Source organism: Urocampus carinirostris, chromosome 12 (assembly GCF_059441175.1).
Source record: "Urocampus carinirostris isolate Australia breed hairy pipefish chromosome 12, RoL_Ucar_1.0, whole genome shotgun sequence".
NCBI classification, from domain to species: domain Eukaryota; kingdom Metazoa; phylum Chordata; class Actinopteri; order Syngnathiformes; family Syngnathidae; genus Urocampus; species Urocampus carinirostris.
This window is the reverse complement of record NC_142360.1, coordinates 7,448,926-7,466,210: the sequence shown is the minus strand read 5'-3', so window position 1 is coordinate 7,466,210 and position 17,285 is coordinate 7,448,926. Positions and strand designations below refer to the sequence as shown.

General features: G+C 38.6%; 1 protein-coding gene across 1 annotated transcript; it reads left to right on the top strand.

Moving 5' to 3' along the window:
• The first annotated feature begins 1,008 nt into the window (after positions 1-1,008).
• Positions 1,009-16,565, top strand: zfr2 (zinc finger RNA binding protein 2). The gene is made up of 19 exons (XM_088349661.1): positions 1,009-1,307; positions 3,999-4,236; positions 5,655-5,769; positions 6,839-7,012; positions 8,008-8,333; positions 8,431-8,619; positions 9,040-9,277; positions 9,657-9,814; positions 9,891-10,010; positions 10,073-10,209; positions 10,323-10,449; positions 10,547-10,743; positions 11,537-11,705; positions 12,342-12,504; positions 14,221-14,309; positions 14,402-14,497; positions 15,306-15,417; positions 15,476-15,573; positions 15,648-16,565. The coding sequence occupies exons 1-19, from the start codon at positions 1,231-1,233 to the stop codon at positions 15,807-15,809; spliced, it is 2,985 nt and encodes a 994-aa protein (XP_088205787.1). The 5' UTR covers positions 1,009-1,230; the 3' UTR covers positions 15,810-16,565.
• Positions 16,566-17,285: the final 720 nt, after the last annotated feature.

Here is a 17,285-nt window from a genome sequence, read left to right as displayed (position 1 = left end):
CTGATTTTCCCCGAGTTTTCTCCATTTGTGAATAATGGCTCTGACAGTGGTTCACTGGAGCCCTTTAGCCTTGGAAATGGCTTTGTGACCTTTTCGGACTGATAGATTTCTATCACTTCAAAACTGCATTTTGTATTTCCTTGGGTTGTCTCTGTGTGATGTTATATTAAGGTGGTGATCTGAAAAATTTGTGAGTGATAAATGTGCAAAAACACAGAATTCAGAAAGGGGGAAAATACCTTTTCACCACGCTGTATGCACGAGTTATCGATCCCACCCTAAAAATTCCACAATATTATAAATACACAGGAGTGAGAAATTAGTCATACCCAGCGCATGAATTATGGATTTATAATGAGCTACGCAAACATAAAGCTAGCGTCACATCGATATATAATGACTCATTCATTCATTCATTATCTGCACTGCTTTTATCCTCAGTAGGGTCGTGGGGGTGCTGGAGCCCATCCCAGCTAACTTCGGGCAGTGGGCAGGGGACACCCTCAACTGGTTGACAGCCATTCGCAGGGCATATAGAATTACTTTTATGTTAAAATTTTGAAATGTTTGCTTATTATGGAATGAGGTAAAACGATTGTTTACACTCACTTCTGCTTCCAATAAAACGACTTCCAATTAAGCAAGGTTGAACGCTGTCTTCATATTCTTTAATTAGAATCTTTAAAGATGTATTGTCACTCAGATCTAGACTTTCATGTTAAGAATTAAATGTTAACTATTTCAGAATACTGTACTATAATGATCCAACATGTCAATGGCTTTTGGAGGAAAACGATGTTTTTGCGTCCACTTCTACTTCCGGTTATTCAAAGAGCTAAGCTTTCTACATTTTTTATAAATATATATTTTTTGAGATATTTTGTGATAAAGTTATGGAATTATTTTTGCGATAAAAATTTTAAATCGTTATTATTTCGAAGTGCTATAACGCTTTGATACTTAAGTATAAACGTTAAGTTGCAATCAGAGGGGGTGAACTGTCTTTTTCTTTGATGGTCTGATGACTAACACCGGAGAAGCCAATATGATTCACTGTTTTAAAAATCGTTTTTAAAGATATATAGTCACAAATACATACAATGATTTTCGTGCTAAAATTTGTAAACCGTTATTAGAAGAGAAAACTATAATTATTTGATACCTAATTCAGAAGTAGAAACGTTTAGGGGGGTGAACTGTCTTGTATTCTTCCTTTTCATTGACTCTCTGATGACAAACACACGAGAAGCCAAGATGGCTGCGAGTAATTACTTTGGATTCACTCACGCCGCCGGTCCCCAGTACAGGTAATAAAACGATTTTAAGTCGTGTTAGCCTCAAAAAGGGCAATTATGTGTTTTTTTTTGTCGTGTGCTTGGTTTATTGAAGTTTCTTGCTGCGCGGCTTGGCTACCACAAGCTACAATAATCCGCCAAGCTAGGCTATGTTAGCTAGTCTAGTTCATACTTGTCTGCCATCTTTATTAGATTATTTGCGTAATGATTAAATCATTACGACAAATATATAATAATATTTGTAGGTGATAAAGTCTCTTTAAGACGGTAAAGGAGTTGCCCTGTGGCTACGAAGTCTAGGTGCGAGTTGACTTGTTGGTTTTTGCTTTACAATGTTGATGAAATACCGACTAACAACATCAACACCTTCTTTATTATTGTTAGTCCGTGATACCCCATATTGCATAAGTTATCCCTGATTGCTTTGCCTGGACTGATGTAAAAATCTTTGTTTTAAAGGGACAGTGTATAATATTCGACCACTAGATGTCACTTTGTGTATTCGAACTAAAATGGGGTGTTTAAAAACAAAAGAAAAACTTTGACTCCAAATGAAGAAATAACATTTTTTTCTTATTTGTTTTCCAAGTACTTTGCAAAGACAAAAAAATGGAAATGTTAGAAGAACAAAAATAGTAAAAAGTAAAGAACAAAATGAAGAAATAAAGCAAGAAATAAGGGAAGCAAGAAGTAATTAATAAAGTAAAGTTGTTGTGCTCTGTACAGCCCTTTGATACTTGTAATAAAGGGCTATACAAATAAATATGACTTGGCTTGACTTGACAAGAGAGTGATAAATGTAAATTGTCTGCATTTATATAGCATTTTTCAAGTCACTGAAGACTTCCCAAAGGCTTTACAATGTGCTTCACTCTTACTGATTCACACACACACGCACTCACACACCGATAGCAGCGTCAGACATGCAAGGCACTACCTGCTTATCTGTGGCATTAGGAATTCAGTGTCTTGCCCAAGGACACTTCGACATATAACACGGAGGAACCGGGAATCGAACCTGCGACCTATCATTTTATCTTATTCTTAACAATAATCCGTGATTGTGTTGGGGGAAAATGTTATGGAAGTCGTCGAAATTCCCAATAACAATATTGGTAGGTTAGTATTGGTAACTCTTCAAAGTTGAGTACTTCACTTGGACTGGTTTCGAAAAGTATCAAACACAGAATTATTTTAATTTTAGCCTATTTTGGGCCCCGTCATGCATCAAAACTCACAAATAAATGATGTTTGATCGAGGAAAAGAAGGAAGTAAAAAAGAGAGTTAAAAGGTAAAAGCGGAAGAAAAAAGTGGGAAAAATTGGGGGAAAATGAGTAAAAAGAAAGAAAAAAAAGACAGGTTTTTTTGCATAGCAGCAAGATGGCGGACATATGTCAGCTCACTCTTAATTGTGGCTTATGTAAAATAAATGCAAAAATCTCACCCTACAAATATTTTTTTAATGCTTGTTTATATGAAAGGATATTTATTTTTGTTTATTATTTAAATCAATAAGGTTTCGTGCAGTAGCTCAGGAGGTAGAGCAATCGTTTTAGGATTAAGGGATCCCAGTTCGAATCCCGGCTTGTCCATGTTACATGTCGAAGTGTCCTTGGGTAAGACATTGAACCCCCAATAAGCAGGTTAGCGCCTTACATGGCTGCACAGATCACGGCCGCTATTAGGAAATGTGAAGCACAATGTAAAGCGCTTTGGGAAGTCATTGACTTGAAAAGCGCTATAGAAATGCAGATCATTTCATTTCATTTCACCACCAGGAGGTGCTAAATAATACAGTCTGTCCCTTTTAAACGGGCTCAGTGACTGTCTTTCATCACCACCCTAAACTCACGCACAATACTTTGAAACAATTTTTATTTATCTTGCTTATGTATAGAATAATTTGTATTCACGTTTTTTTCTCGACTCTTTAATTTTTAAACATGTTGCTGCTAATAGCACAGCAGAGCATTTTTTGTCATTGCACTATTGTTCAGATGCACTTACAACTCAGGCCTTTGACACTTTGTCTACTTATTGTAACATTCTTTTCATCTAATTAATCTCTCAGGTCTTTTCAAGACCTGTTTATTCTGTTAAAAAAATACTACATTGATATCACGGGCAATAAAGACAATTATACTTAAGTTAAATTTGCCCGACTCGATCAAAATAGTCACAGTGTAAGGAGTTGTAATAATTGGTACACTTAAGATTCATTTATATTATCAAATTCAAATTATGGGCCAACAAAAAAAAAATATGAAACGCTTGGTCAAAAAGCAAAAATGAAAAACTAAAAATCAAAATACCAAGAAATGTACCTAGTGGTACATAAAAACTTTCATCTAGCAAAAAAATACATTGATTTGTATACTAGGCAAAAATACATGAATCATCCCAATGTTAATATTTATTTAAAAAGAAAATAACAGTTTGAGACGTTTGACAAAAGTAAGAAAAGGCCTGTTCCAAGTATACTCCAAAGCCCAACACCCCCCACACCCCACACGCACACAAAAAAATAAAATATGAGTTTGATAGTACTTGAGGATTGAGTTGACTGAGGCTGTGATCATGACTAAGCCAGGAGATGGCGGCAGAATAGCAAAATTTGAAGTGGCGGACTACACCTTTTAATGTATGCATGTAAGATAAATAAATGTTGCTCCTGAGACGTTGACTTAATCTGTTTCTTTCAGTACGCCCCCGCCCCCGACCTACTCCCATCCCTCGACAGCCACCTACCAACATGCCGTGACTGCTTCTTACTCTCCTGCCACAGTGCAAACAGTCCAGCCTGTTGTCAGCGCTTCTTACACTGGTTATCAGAGCCACCAGCCCCTTCCAGACTACACTTACAGGCCAACAGCAACGGCACCCACGGCCGCACCGCATCCCACCACCACGCCACAAGCATATCAGGTGTACTCTGAAACGGTAAGTTTGTCCACCTTGTCACGCCTTTGTTATTTCCGTTTTAGAAAGAAATTTTAACAATAATGATGTACCGTATTTTCCGTAATATGAGGCGCACTGGCTTACAAGGCAAACCTCCAGAAAAATAGTCTTTTGTTGTATATTTTTCATATATGAGGCACACTGGACTAAAGATCCCTTTTCGTGTTTTTAAACAAGTGACGTAACCTAGCTGAGCACGCATTGTTGAGACAGAACGGCGCGAATCATGTCAGTTTCTACCAGCTGATTGACAGAAAAAGATTGTGGATCGTAGGTAGTAACATTTCAAATAAGAACACGGTATTTGCGAGCAGCAATATAGGGACTTTATTTTAGTGATCAAAGTCAACCAATCATTGCACTAATACGGTACTATACCGTAAAACCTTGTGTGGTAACGCACATGTATAAATACTGTATGCATTTACAGTCTTATTCCCCGTATTTTGCAGTACAGTAATCCCTCGGTTATCGCGGTTAATGGGGACCAAAACCACTGGTGAAAAGTGAAAATCCACAAAGTAGCGACGCTCCTTCAAAAATGTTTAAAAAAACAATTTTATTATTATTATTATTATTTTTCAATTATTTTATTTTATTATTATTAACACCAGCTCGTGGCCTTGGGGGTATGGCGCCCACCCCGAGACTGAGAGGTTGTGGTTCAAGCCTCGGCCGAGTCATACCTAAAACTTAAACATTGGTACCCGTTGCCTTCCTGCTTGGCGTTCAGCATTAGGGGTTGGAATTGGGGGTTTTGGTCACCTAATGACTCCCAACACCTCAGTTGGGTTGAGCAAGGGGGCTGGGAATCCCCTCCTCTGAATCAATCTCCCAAAAAGAGTCAGAAATGACTCTAGCCACCTTCCACTAGGGGGATATGGATGTTGTGCGTATATGTGTATATATTTTATTATTATTATTATTATTTTTAGACCCGCAAACGTGGAACCGCGAAGTAGCGAGGTCCCACTGTATTTAAGGTGCCCCTGGTTATGAGGTGCACTTTCATCGTTCCACACATTTTCTAATGCGCTTATTATTGTATTCACTTGGGTGGATTGTAAATAAGTATGACTAGTCTTGAGTCAATATTAAAGGTCATATGCCTGTTTCATAAAATACTACTGATTTTTTTATCCGTTGTCCTGAAACATGAATATTTTGTTTGTTTGTACATGATTCAATTGTTTGTTTGTTTGTACATGATTCAAATTGAATCTTTTCTTCCGGCGCCGTCACGAATGGCAGCCACTCCAGCAGCTCCCGTGTTATTTTCGATTGTTCTCGATTGTTCTCAGCTCAGGGATGCTGCTGGAAATGTGAATTTCCCTTCGGGGATGAACAAAGTATCTATCTATCTATCTATCTATCTATCTAATGTTTATTCATTACAGGGAAACTACAATTATGGCAGTCCCGCTGTTGTGACCACCTATGACAATAAACAGTACTACCAGACAAGTATCGGTTCAACCCAGATGAGTACTGCTAACAACTATTACCAGACTGGTGAGAAATTTATTTTGTGTTTTTTAAGCTTTAAAATTTCGGTGTTGCTGATGTAGTCTATAGCTCACACCCATACCCTCACAGTTTTAGACATGCATTTTACACAACACTGACAGCATAGTTTACTTGGTTAAAATTTATTTTTTTTGTCTTTTAATAGTTACAATGCTTTTTAAACATGGGAAGTGTTTAACAAATTGATGTAATTATTATTATTATACATATTTAACATTGTTTAATATTGTGGCATCAAACTGAAATGTTTTGTATATTTGCTCTCTTTCCTGAAAGTTGACATATTGTTTGCATAAGTTGACTTGCATTTGTAGCCAAAAAGAGCATTGGCTGCTCTCTGCCCAATCTGGACAACATTGCTGGCTTGTGATACCATAGTACTGGACCACAAGTCGTTTTTCATGCATAATAATAAAAAGGCTTCATGAATTTAGCAGAAGAATTCTTTGGAATTAGTTATTATCTTCCAGTTTTGACTGAGGATCCATGAAGTACGTAAACATCCTTTTAATTTATATTTTTCTGTGTCTAAAACAATTGAAAGCCTATGTTATTCAGATGGAAAGTTTTCAGCTGGACCAAAATGTGATTAAAAAAACTAATTCAAATTTTTTTTTTTAAATTGCCTTTAATTCATGGGGTGTTTTTTTGTTTTGTTTCAATTGTGTTCTATTTTTCGTCTTGAATCTAACTTGCCTTAAGCTTCAGGGACCCTGTATTATAATTTCCAATCAATAAAGACCAATCTCTAAGCACTGTGTGGTTAATATTTTTTCCTGCCTTTTATCCAGATAGTCTTATCTTTTTTCTCTTTAGAATCTTTATTTCATGTTTACCCTGGAGTGCCATGTCTATTCTTTTTGCAAACAATCTTGTTGTTTGCAAAAAGATGTTGATATAAATGACAATAAAAGACAAATCAATTAATTTGATATGCTACCAGTTTAAATGCTCCCCCTGTTAAAATAAAAGCACTGATAGCACATCCCCCAAGATCCGCCAAGCGTATCCAATGTTCTGTCGCTGTTCTGAAATGCCCTTTTTTGCTCTTTAGTCGGTGTGACAAGCGCTTACACTCCAGTTCCCACCACTGTGTACAGCCACCCGCTTCAGCCCCAGACACAGGTGACTACACCGAGCTGCTCGGTTTCCACAGGCTACATCTACTCTGTGTCCGGCAGTGCACAGCAAGCCCAAACAACAGACGCTTCAGCCACCTCCTACTTAGGTAAGATGCTCTTTTGTATTTTTATGTAGTGATCCCGGGATACGACATTAGTCTATTCTCCGTGGATTGCAAAGGGATTAGCGGGTGTAGGGAACCAAATTGGCTATGACTTTCCAAAACCCCAATATCCCAGATGAGAAAATTTAAATATAAAAATAGAAAATACAAATTTCTACTTAAGTACCAAATAAATAGACATGTAAAGTAAAAAAAAAACATTTACCTGGGATGTGATTTGAACATGAAAGTTGGTGCGTGGATGCAGAGGGGAAAGACTTAGTGGATTAAGATGAAAACCGGTTAACCTGCTATGATAGTCATGGTCTTAAGACATTTTTGCTTTGACCATCTTCTTGATAATTGTCCCAATCATTGATTGGTTACGGCCATAGTCTTTAGCGAGAATAGCAATGTGTTTGCGCTGTTGGCATTTCTTGATAATCAGAAGCTTCGTTTTCATGGTTATCATGTTTTTACTTATCGCTTTAGCATCAATGCAAGCTTTGGGATTTATAGCATAAAATAGAGTATAGTATCGCCAACTTCTTACAAAACACTCTGAAATGAATGACAAGGGAGAATGGCATTGTGGGTGGTAGTTCAATCAATAGCAATGGCATATTCTGATGCCATAATGCATATTAATAGACCAGTATGTTATATGATGTTGACTTGTAGCAGACACGCATCTTTGATACATAGTTATCACTGCAGTTTGAATAATTTGTTGTAAAGAGGGTCTGAAAACAATCTCTACACAATGTAGAGTGAAAACATCATAAGGCGGAGGACACCATATCTCGGGGGTCTGCTTCATATGATAGAAAACTGTGTGTGAAAATGAATAATGAGGTTATCTTTTGTATGAGTCAGACAAGGTCAGAGGTGAATGCGATGAGCTCTTTGCCAAATACAAGCATTTCCTGGGCTATGTTGAATTCTCTAGTGTAGTGCAAGTTAATCTCATGCTTCTTTGTCTTCTTGCATACCCTCAGGCCTTAATTACAGTAACTATGATACAGCTGGCTATCCTAGCACAACCGCCACCTCCTATTACCAGCCGGCCCGGCAGAATTTGACCCAACATCATCAGCCGCAGCAGCAACAAAAGCTGCCCCTATTCCATCCTCTCCGAAATACGCAGGCCTACAACAACAAATCGACTGCTGCTTCCTGGAGCAATCCCGGCAGCAACATGGTGACCAGCTCATTGGGGCGCACTTACCACCAGTCGACATATTACCAGAAGCCTAAAGGTCCACCCAAGCAGTCACAGCTTCATTACTGTGACATTTGTAGAATTAGCTGTGCAGGTCCTCAGGTGAGAGCCTCAAATGTGATATATATTTTTGTTTAATATGTACATATACATTTCATTTCAATGAATTTCTCTCATTTGGCTTGATTTCTTGAAACAGACATACCGGGAGCACATTGAGGGCCAGAAACATAAGAAAAAAGAAGCTGCTCAGAAGAAGGATAATCATACAGGGGGCAGCTATCCCCACAGAGGAGTCCAACCTCAGCTACGATGCGAGCTCTGTGACGTGCCCTGCACAGGAGTTGATGCCTATGCTGCACACATTCGCGGGATCAAACACCAAAAGGTCAGAACAGCTTTGCAATTCATTGAGCGTTAGCTATTCTCTTATATTTGTCAGTTAACATGCTTCACTGTTACGTTTATTTGGACGATCTGTAGTTCGGTACCTAGGCTAGCAATATAACCCTAATTTCTGTGTAAGAGACTTAATATAAAAACATGATTACAGTAAACCTTTGCTATAACACGGTTCTCTTTTCTTGGTCTCGCTACTTCACTCATTTGCATCGTGTTCTGCATTCTGATTGGTTAAGTCTCCCAACTTTTTCACTAACTGGGCATCAATAAAATTGCGGTTCATGGGTCCACCCACTTTAAACGATTTGCCCAGTTTACATTACGGAAGTCCAAATTCTTTTGCACCTTCAAGTTTCTCTAAAACCCGTAATGTCAACAAAGCTCATTCTTTTTGTCATTTTTAAAGGTATTAAAGCTACACACAAAGCTGGGCAAGCCTATCCCCTCCACTGAGCCAGTGATGGTAAACTCAAAATCAGTCAGCACAACATCAACAGCTGGAAAGAACCCAACTACCACCACCAATGTGACCTCAACCACAAGCTCTTTAACATCGACTGCTGCACCTAAAATAGCAGTAAATGCAACGACTACGACAGTAGCTACTGTCAAGAAACTAGTTCCGTCCAAAACAAGTTTTACTTGTAAGTTTTGAAGTCATTTGTTGTAGGGATGAAAAATTGTTAATGAAACTGAAACACCCCCCCCCAAAAAAAACACATAAAGTAAAATCGCAGATTTACTAAAAAGATTACATTATAAGCGGATGACGAACTGACAAGCATATTACTAGATGTCAATTCTTTCTGTAGCCTTATTTCAGTTGTGATTTTTTTTATGGCTAAACCAGAAAATTGACTTCTGCTCCGGCAGCAAAGTTTTCGTTGCCAAAAAATGTGGTGCATCCCTAATTTGTTATTTTGTATGCTGTACTGCTTAGCAGGTTGAATTGTTCAGTCTGGCCTGTAATATATTTGGATGCTTATTAAAAGTTGTGTCTGTTCTCTTCTATCTGTACTACAGCCAGTAAGTCAGCAAGCACTGTGGCAGCTTTGACAGCATCACCCTCAACGGAGGCAGTGAAAAAAGAGAAATCCATGCTACAAGTGCCAGAGGAGGCTTGTGAAACGTTTGCTAACCAGAGGCACATTCAGCCAGTTGGGCATGATTATGTAGAGACTGTAAGCACGTAAAACCAACATAACCTTTTTGGCTATTTGTTTTTGTGTAACCAATGAAAAACGGTATATATTTCAGGTCTATAACGCAGATGGCAAAGTAATTCGTTTTCACTGTAAGTTATGTGAGTGCAGCTTCAACGATCCAAATGCTAAAGACATCCACCTCAAGGGAAGGAGGCATAGACTACAATACAAGGTATAAAACGGTAGTTACAAAATTTCCTCAAATGTCATTCATGGTTCTATTCCTGTCTGAAGAGAAAAGTGAATCCAGAGTTGGAAGTGGAGATCAAACCCAATGCACGATGCAGCAAGATGCTGGAGATAAAACAGAAGAGACAGACTTTGATGAAGAGACAGCAAAACGATGAGCAGGGTTGGCACATGGAAAAGAGGTCAGGATCGTTTGAATATTTAAGATTTCTTAACGCTCAAGTCCCAACTGATTTTTGTTTCGCATTTTTGTAGGGAAAATCTAAATAAAATATCTGTATCCCTATTTCTGCAGGCGATATGAGGAGGACTTGTACTGGACAAGAACTGATGATGAGCAAACGGATTGGAGGGAGCAGAGACGCAGGATGGGCCCCCCACCTCTTATGAGCTGCCGGGGTATGCCTATGCCTTCCCTGCTGGTGAGTTTAGTTAATGTAGATATTACAATGTCTGCCCTGGGACTTTGTTCTGCTTTGAGTTTGGCAACAGTCGTGTATTTTCACCCTTTTGTGTAAGTCATCCATGCGGCGGCCAGACTCACCTGATGATGGCCTCGTGATGGCAAAACACGCTGCCATTTACCCGAGGGAGGAAGAGTTGCAGGCTGTTCAGAAGATCGTCTCTCACACTGAGCGAGCCCTCAAGAATGTGTCTGACAGTCTGCTTGAGAAGAACCCAGATTTTACTAGTCCTGAGAGTGGGGACCTCAAAAGGTACTCTGATTGCTTTACCAAAAACTCTTTAGTGGCAGGGTTCCAACCTTCAACGCCTTAAGTTATTAAATTCACTGAAGGATTTTGTTTAAAGTAGTACAAAACAAAGAGACCGCTAGTGGAATAGAAATACTTCATTAATTTAAATAAAACCATATTGATTCAAATAATAAGCTAAAACATGTATACTATCTCATAAACATAATTTTATTTATAGATCATGGGTTCAAAAATTTGTAATTATTTTACACAATTTAAAGAAACTGACATGTTTGGCCGCCATCTCTTACCCCTTCTAGCCAGCCATGTTAGCCACTTGGCTGCATACTATAGATCCTTGTGAATAAAGTTTGTTCCGTCTTTCAATGTCAATCGCCTTCCACAGCCAAGGGACTGTGATTCAGGATCTTGATGTTTCTTTCTTGCTAGCTTTTACTGTCTTTTTTAGTGCCTTCTCCTGCTAGCCACTAAAGTTAGCTACTTCCACCAGGTCTGACCAACTCCAGCTGTTTGCTCTTTTCAGCCGCTCTAGGTGCATCAAATTCGCTCCGTCTTTAGTTATAGCTATCAGGAATTTACAGCAGCATTCATGTCAGGTTTCTGGCTGAGATTCTCATTTGTTCACGCAAGACAATATAGAAGTAAGCTTCCGAATTTTGCCATGTGGTATCCTTGGAACACACATGCTTCTGCTCCATTCTAAGCTACAACTTTGAGTGATGAATTATCGCACACTGTCAATCTAATACAATGCAAAGTATTGACTTTGTATCTTTGTTGCTTATTTTGACAGCAATTTGCGCGAAGGTCGGATTTTAAGAGGTGTGATGCGAGTGGGACTCCTCGCCAAAGGCTTGCTGCTTCGGGGCGACACCAAACTTCATATTATTCTGCTCTCATGTAAAAAGCCCACCGTCTCCTTACTCAAAAACATTGCCAAGATGTTGCCCAAAGAGCTGGCGGTAAGAAAATCACACTCATTTATCATATATTCACACATTCTATAGGACAAAATGTGCAATTGCGGTCATGAATACTGACAACAGTGACCAGCTCAACCCTCGATTTTTTTTAATGCAGGCTGTTTTCTCCCTTTCACTTTATAATGTTGTAAAAACTCTTCAGGTTGTATTTCACAGGTTATACCATCATTTCGACAAGGCAAGATTGGGTTTCAATAATATATCCCCAGAACACAGTTGAACAAAACAAAAAGTGATGGGATCCCTTTATATGAAATCACAAGAGGCTTAAAAAAAGAACCTCCTTTTCTTGTGTAATGTCTCTCAGAAGGGACAGACATTGTCGAACAAGAATTACATTCCTACTGTACATGAAACGCTTAATCCACTGATCTTTAGATGCGCTGCCTGGTTATGACACCTGAATCCTACAGAGTGAGATGTGGGATTTCATAAACTGTTCATGTTCCTTCTCTGGCTAATTTTCTAATTTTATTGTTTGGAGGAACTCCAGTCTAAGTAGAATTAATTAAAAAAAAATCCCCTGTATCATATTATAAGGCTCGTAGCCCCCCCCCACATATTTACCCCAACTCCTCTGTAGTGAGTAACTCCAAGTGTCCTTTTAACCGGCAGACATTTTCTGAAGATCAGTATGAGGTGCAGGCTCACCCCGAGGAGGCCAGTGTCGTCATATTGTCGAGAAAGGAGCCGGTAATGCAGGTGACGGTTTCTCTCACTTCACCGCTCATGAGGGACGACCTTCCTGCTGAGACCAAGAAGCAGGCGGCTGAGAAAGGTTAGAGAAGCCACAGCTTTCAGTACCAGAAAAGCACATGTTGGCACTTTGTCTAATACGCTTACAGTATAACCCCCGTCCACACATGGTTTTATCTTTTTTATGTATAAGAAAATTCTCCTTTTTTTTCTAAATGCCCCCAAATCTTTTTGTTGACCTCTCCACAACCTCAGTTCCCAAAAGCTGGGCTCTCCGACCTTTCTGTGCCACAGAGGTGTTTGTTTTTAGACAAGTAACCAGATCAATACAGTCCGAGATCAGATGATAAATTGTGGATATGTTTACATGCGGGCAATAATCCAAATGAAAACGGAATATTGGATTCCTGGAGGTATCTGAAGGAAAGGTTTACATGCCTAAAGGCAAACGAATAATTCTGTATACATGGCTTTTGTGTCTACTCCCGTTACAGGGGAGAAGCAGGAGCGACATCATTACAAAATGGACGGTGTTTCCGCATTTAACTTTTGGCGTAAATAAGTGAAGATTTCATTCATGTAACGCACCAAATTTAACAAAGTAGAATGCTTGTTTTCTCCGCTCTCTAAAGTAAGCTCCATTTGTAAATCTCGTGTGTTTACAAGGAGTGTTACTACATCCCTAGCTAAAAGCATACGCTTACACCATATATCAGGGGTGGCTAACCCGGTCCTGGAGAGCTGCATGTCCTGCATATTTTGGAGGTTTTTCTGCTCTAATATAGGTGATTCCAAATACCTGGATCGTTATCAAGCTCTCACAAAGCCTGCTAACAAGCTGAAAATTGGTGTCACCAGTGCTGGAGCAGAGAAACCTTACACCATATATGAATAAACACAATTGTGACATCCACTTCATAAATGTGAATGCACAAAGATTTAGGGAGTTATTTGGGACCAACACAACAATTGCAATCGGTAAACTCTCAGTCAGACTTTTATCAGATTTTTGTGTGCGTTCACATGATCAAAATACAAGCAATATTCAATTTCCAATCAGATTATTTGCTGCATGTAAACATACCCACAGTTGGGAAAATAGTGTGTACTTTTGTATGGACAAACGCATTGGGCCACTCGATGAATTTAGGTATTTTATTAAATATGCTTATAACCTGTATACAACTAAACAACTGTTCTTTGGTAATGGTGGCCGAATACTTTTGTCTAGTTTTATTTTGACATTTTCATCACAGTTGCTTTTTCCATTTTGCAGATTTGTAGAACAAAGGATCTTGACTGTTTCATTCAATCATTGCATTTTGGTTAATAAATGAACCCTCTTTCTTTGTTTCCTTTTCCATATTGTGTTCGTGGTGAAAACCCTCTTGCTTTATATATTTTCTGCGTGTTTTCCTTAAAGTGAGTTGATGTTTTTCATGACTGCTCTCTATTTTACTTTTGATGGTCATCTTTGTGAAGGCTATTCACCTTATAAGATTGTCGTGACTTGTTAAATATAGGTCATTTGATTGCATGAAGAAGTAAATGGATGGAGACACCCTTGGATAAAAAGCTTCTTTTAGAAGTGGAAAAGCACCTGCTGGATTCAAAAATTGCTACTGAAATTCCCATTAGAAGTTTTGCTTTTAAGGTTTTTCTTCATTTTAGGACAGGGTGTTAATGTCCTTTAAAGTTGACTATCATGTCTTGTGTGATAAATTAATCCACTACCCTAATTGCTTTTGTTGTTTTCTTCTTGGTAATAATTTAGCTGGTGCATTTTTTTCTTTATTAGATGTTACTGAGAATGACCCACCCGACCTTCTAAATAAAGAAGCCTGTTTGAAACATTTGGCTGCCCTCCGTCACGCTAAATGGTTTCAGGTAAAGGTTTTGCAGGAATTGTAGTTATTTTTTCACTTACACTGTTGCCGTGTTGTGTGGATTTTGATATTTTATTTTATTTTTTTCTGAAGGCACGTGCCAATGGACTGACGTCCTGTGTCATCGTCATTCGTATTTTAAGAGATTTATCTCAGCGGTTGCCCCATTGGGGGAAGCTTCCAAGCTGGGTGAGTGAGTTATGAGGCATTTTCTGTTTTTTTTTTTTTATCCGGTTTTATCAAAATAATCCTAATAATATAGACCCTTGGGTTACTGCGCCCCTAATTTACGAGGTTTTCATGTTGTGATGTGGAATAACATGTTTTTTTGAACCCTCGATATGGCATTTCCCCCACCATACGCCATTTTTGTGTGCCCAGAAACTTACAAAATTCAAACTTTGCGATGTTCGTGCATATGATTAACCATGTTCTTTATAGAGTTATCTGAATAGCTCTTAATATGTTACATCATGAGCATTTCTAAGATATGCACAGACGTGTAATGTTATTGTACTGTACACTAATTCAGCCTGTTGGTTTCCTTTTTTTTTTTTTTTTTAATTTAAAATTGCCTTTCACAATGATGTATTTTTTTGTGTTGGGTTTTATCAAATGAATATCCCCCAAAAATGTGACTTAAAACCCTGGTGCCACTTGTGTTTTTTTTCCTTAGTTATGCATATTTTGGCTGGTGCCATTTAAACTCCAGATACTATTTTGTTGAATTAATGTTTTTGCCTGGTGCAGTGGGAATTCGAAATGCACTGGCTAATTACCATTGGTTTATATTCCCCGCTATACAGTACAACGATATTCCCTTGCCATCCCCTCATCAGAACGATTCAGGCCTCCTGTAAAAACGTTAACATAGAAATTGACACCAGCAGATGGCAGCATTGTGCCTCTTTTCTGAGCTTGCATCTCAACGGAACACAAAGACTGTTTCCTAAATTGTAAGTGATACATTTTATGGTTGATGGTATTTATGTTCTAGGCCATGGAGTTATTAGTAGAGAAGGTCATCCGCAGTACATCGAGCGTGCTCAGCCCAGGAGAAGCCTTTCGGAGGGTGCTGGAGTGCATATCATCAGGAATTCTGCTACCAGGTAATGTATACAGTACTTCCATTCATTACGTCTGAATGTTCCATGATGATTTTCTCAGATGGATCTGGGTTGTTGGACCCCTGTGAGAAAGAACCGAGAGATGTTTTGGAGAGCATGAATCTTCAAGACAAGGAAGATCTAACTGCCAGCGCTCAGGTAAACCTCTAAAGTGTCCTAAACACGCTCATAATGGACAATTACACGCAATTCCCTCGCTTCTTTCTCTCCAGCGTGCGCTACGGCTGCTTGCCTTTCGTCATCTCCACCTGGTCCTTAACATAGACACCATTCCCCCAACCAAAGATGGAGTCCGCAAACGCAGAATGGACGGCTTGATCGAAGGAGAAAGCGCAATCAAAAAGGAAAAGAGGGAGGTGGTCCTGAGTGCTTGATGTCAAGACTTGAGGCTAATTTAGTCTGAATGTAAAAAAAAAATCATGTGAGAAGGACGGCTTCTTGTTAAAAAAAATAATAGCGACTGACTACTCCCTTTATAATTTGAACAGACTTACTAAATGTGTGTTAGAGGATAGTGAGGTTACACCATTCCATTTTATTTTAACTGCAAACATTACATCAGTAATCGATCACAATAAAAAACAACCAGGCTATTAGACACAGGCAGTGTAAATCTGCCTTTTTAACAAATTTGGCCAAACCTCCTGTGGGGAATTTTAAAACATGCCCTAATCCGACTTTGCTAGTCTGTGGACATCCAGCTAAAAAGCTAAACTGTCTTTGATAATTTCAATGTTGCACAGTCAGAAAACAAAGCACTTAAGGAGGGATCGTTACTGTACGTAATAACGCTTCAAAGTTGTCTGAAGAGGGGACTGAACGGAAAATGAACTTGAGGATATACGCTTTTGCGTCAGGCAGCACTACACTGAAAAGGACAAACGACAATTGAAGTCACTGCAATTTGAGCGAAGGGTTGCTTGCGCAACAGTTTTGTTTCAGACGCCAAGGGCAGATGTTCGAGTTGTCAAATCAAATTTGTTTGTATTGGTAACTCTTTTGTCAAAAAATGGAAAGTGTTCCTTTTTGTTTTTTTCGTTTAAATTGTCATTTTAGCAAATTTGCTTTCTAAATTGTATTCATTTATTTTATGGCATTGTAAAATAAATAAGTGGAGCAGAATCTTCTAATTCTTGTGTGTTTTGTGTCTGGAGAAACTGACCACTTTGGGTAAGTTATTATAAAATTAAATGCTCCTCATTTCTAACTTGGTACTCCTTTTTTTTCCAGGTGTTATATCTAAATTCCACCTGTTTGTACCAAAAGTTGCTTGCTCATTTATCAAATTTAAGACTAACGGGTAATTTACAAAATGGAATGATGTCCATCACGTTTGAAAAAGTCAGTTAATTTTAAAAAGTTAATTTTAATACCAGAGTTGTGCCTATTTTGTCAGGTCTGGGCGTGGCTGGTGAAGCGCATCCGTTGAATGTAGACACGAAATAAAATTTTTGAAAAATTGTTTACAGAAAAGGAATTGTAATTGGATAGTGTACAGAATAAGCACAACAAAGTATACTCAGAATTCAAAGACGCCCAAGCTACTCCTCAGGCTTGACTACGCATCCCTGCTACATAATGTTGGAACAATAACAAGATCGAAATAAACAAACATAAAAGAAAAGACAAAGGATCTGTTGGAACACAAACCCTGCTCACTCTGAATAAAACATGGAGGAAACGGGATGTAGGAAACATTCTCATGTGTGGCTAGAACTACAAAATTTCTAACACCAACTTATTTTCACTAGGACGCATGGTTTCAGTGGAATACCGTTGATAGTGAAACTGCCTTATGTTGCAACACCAACCAGCTCTAACAAAACAGAAGATGAGATATAATTGAATCC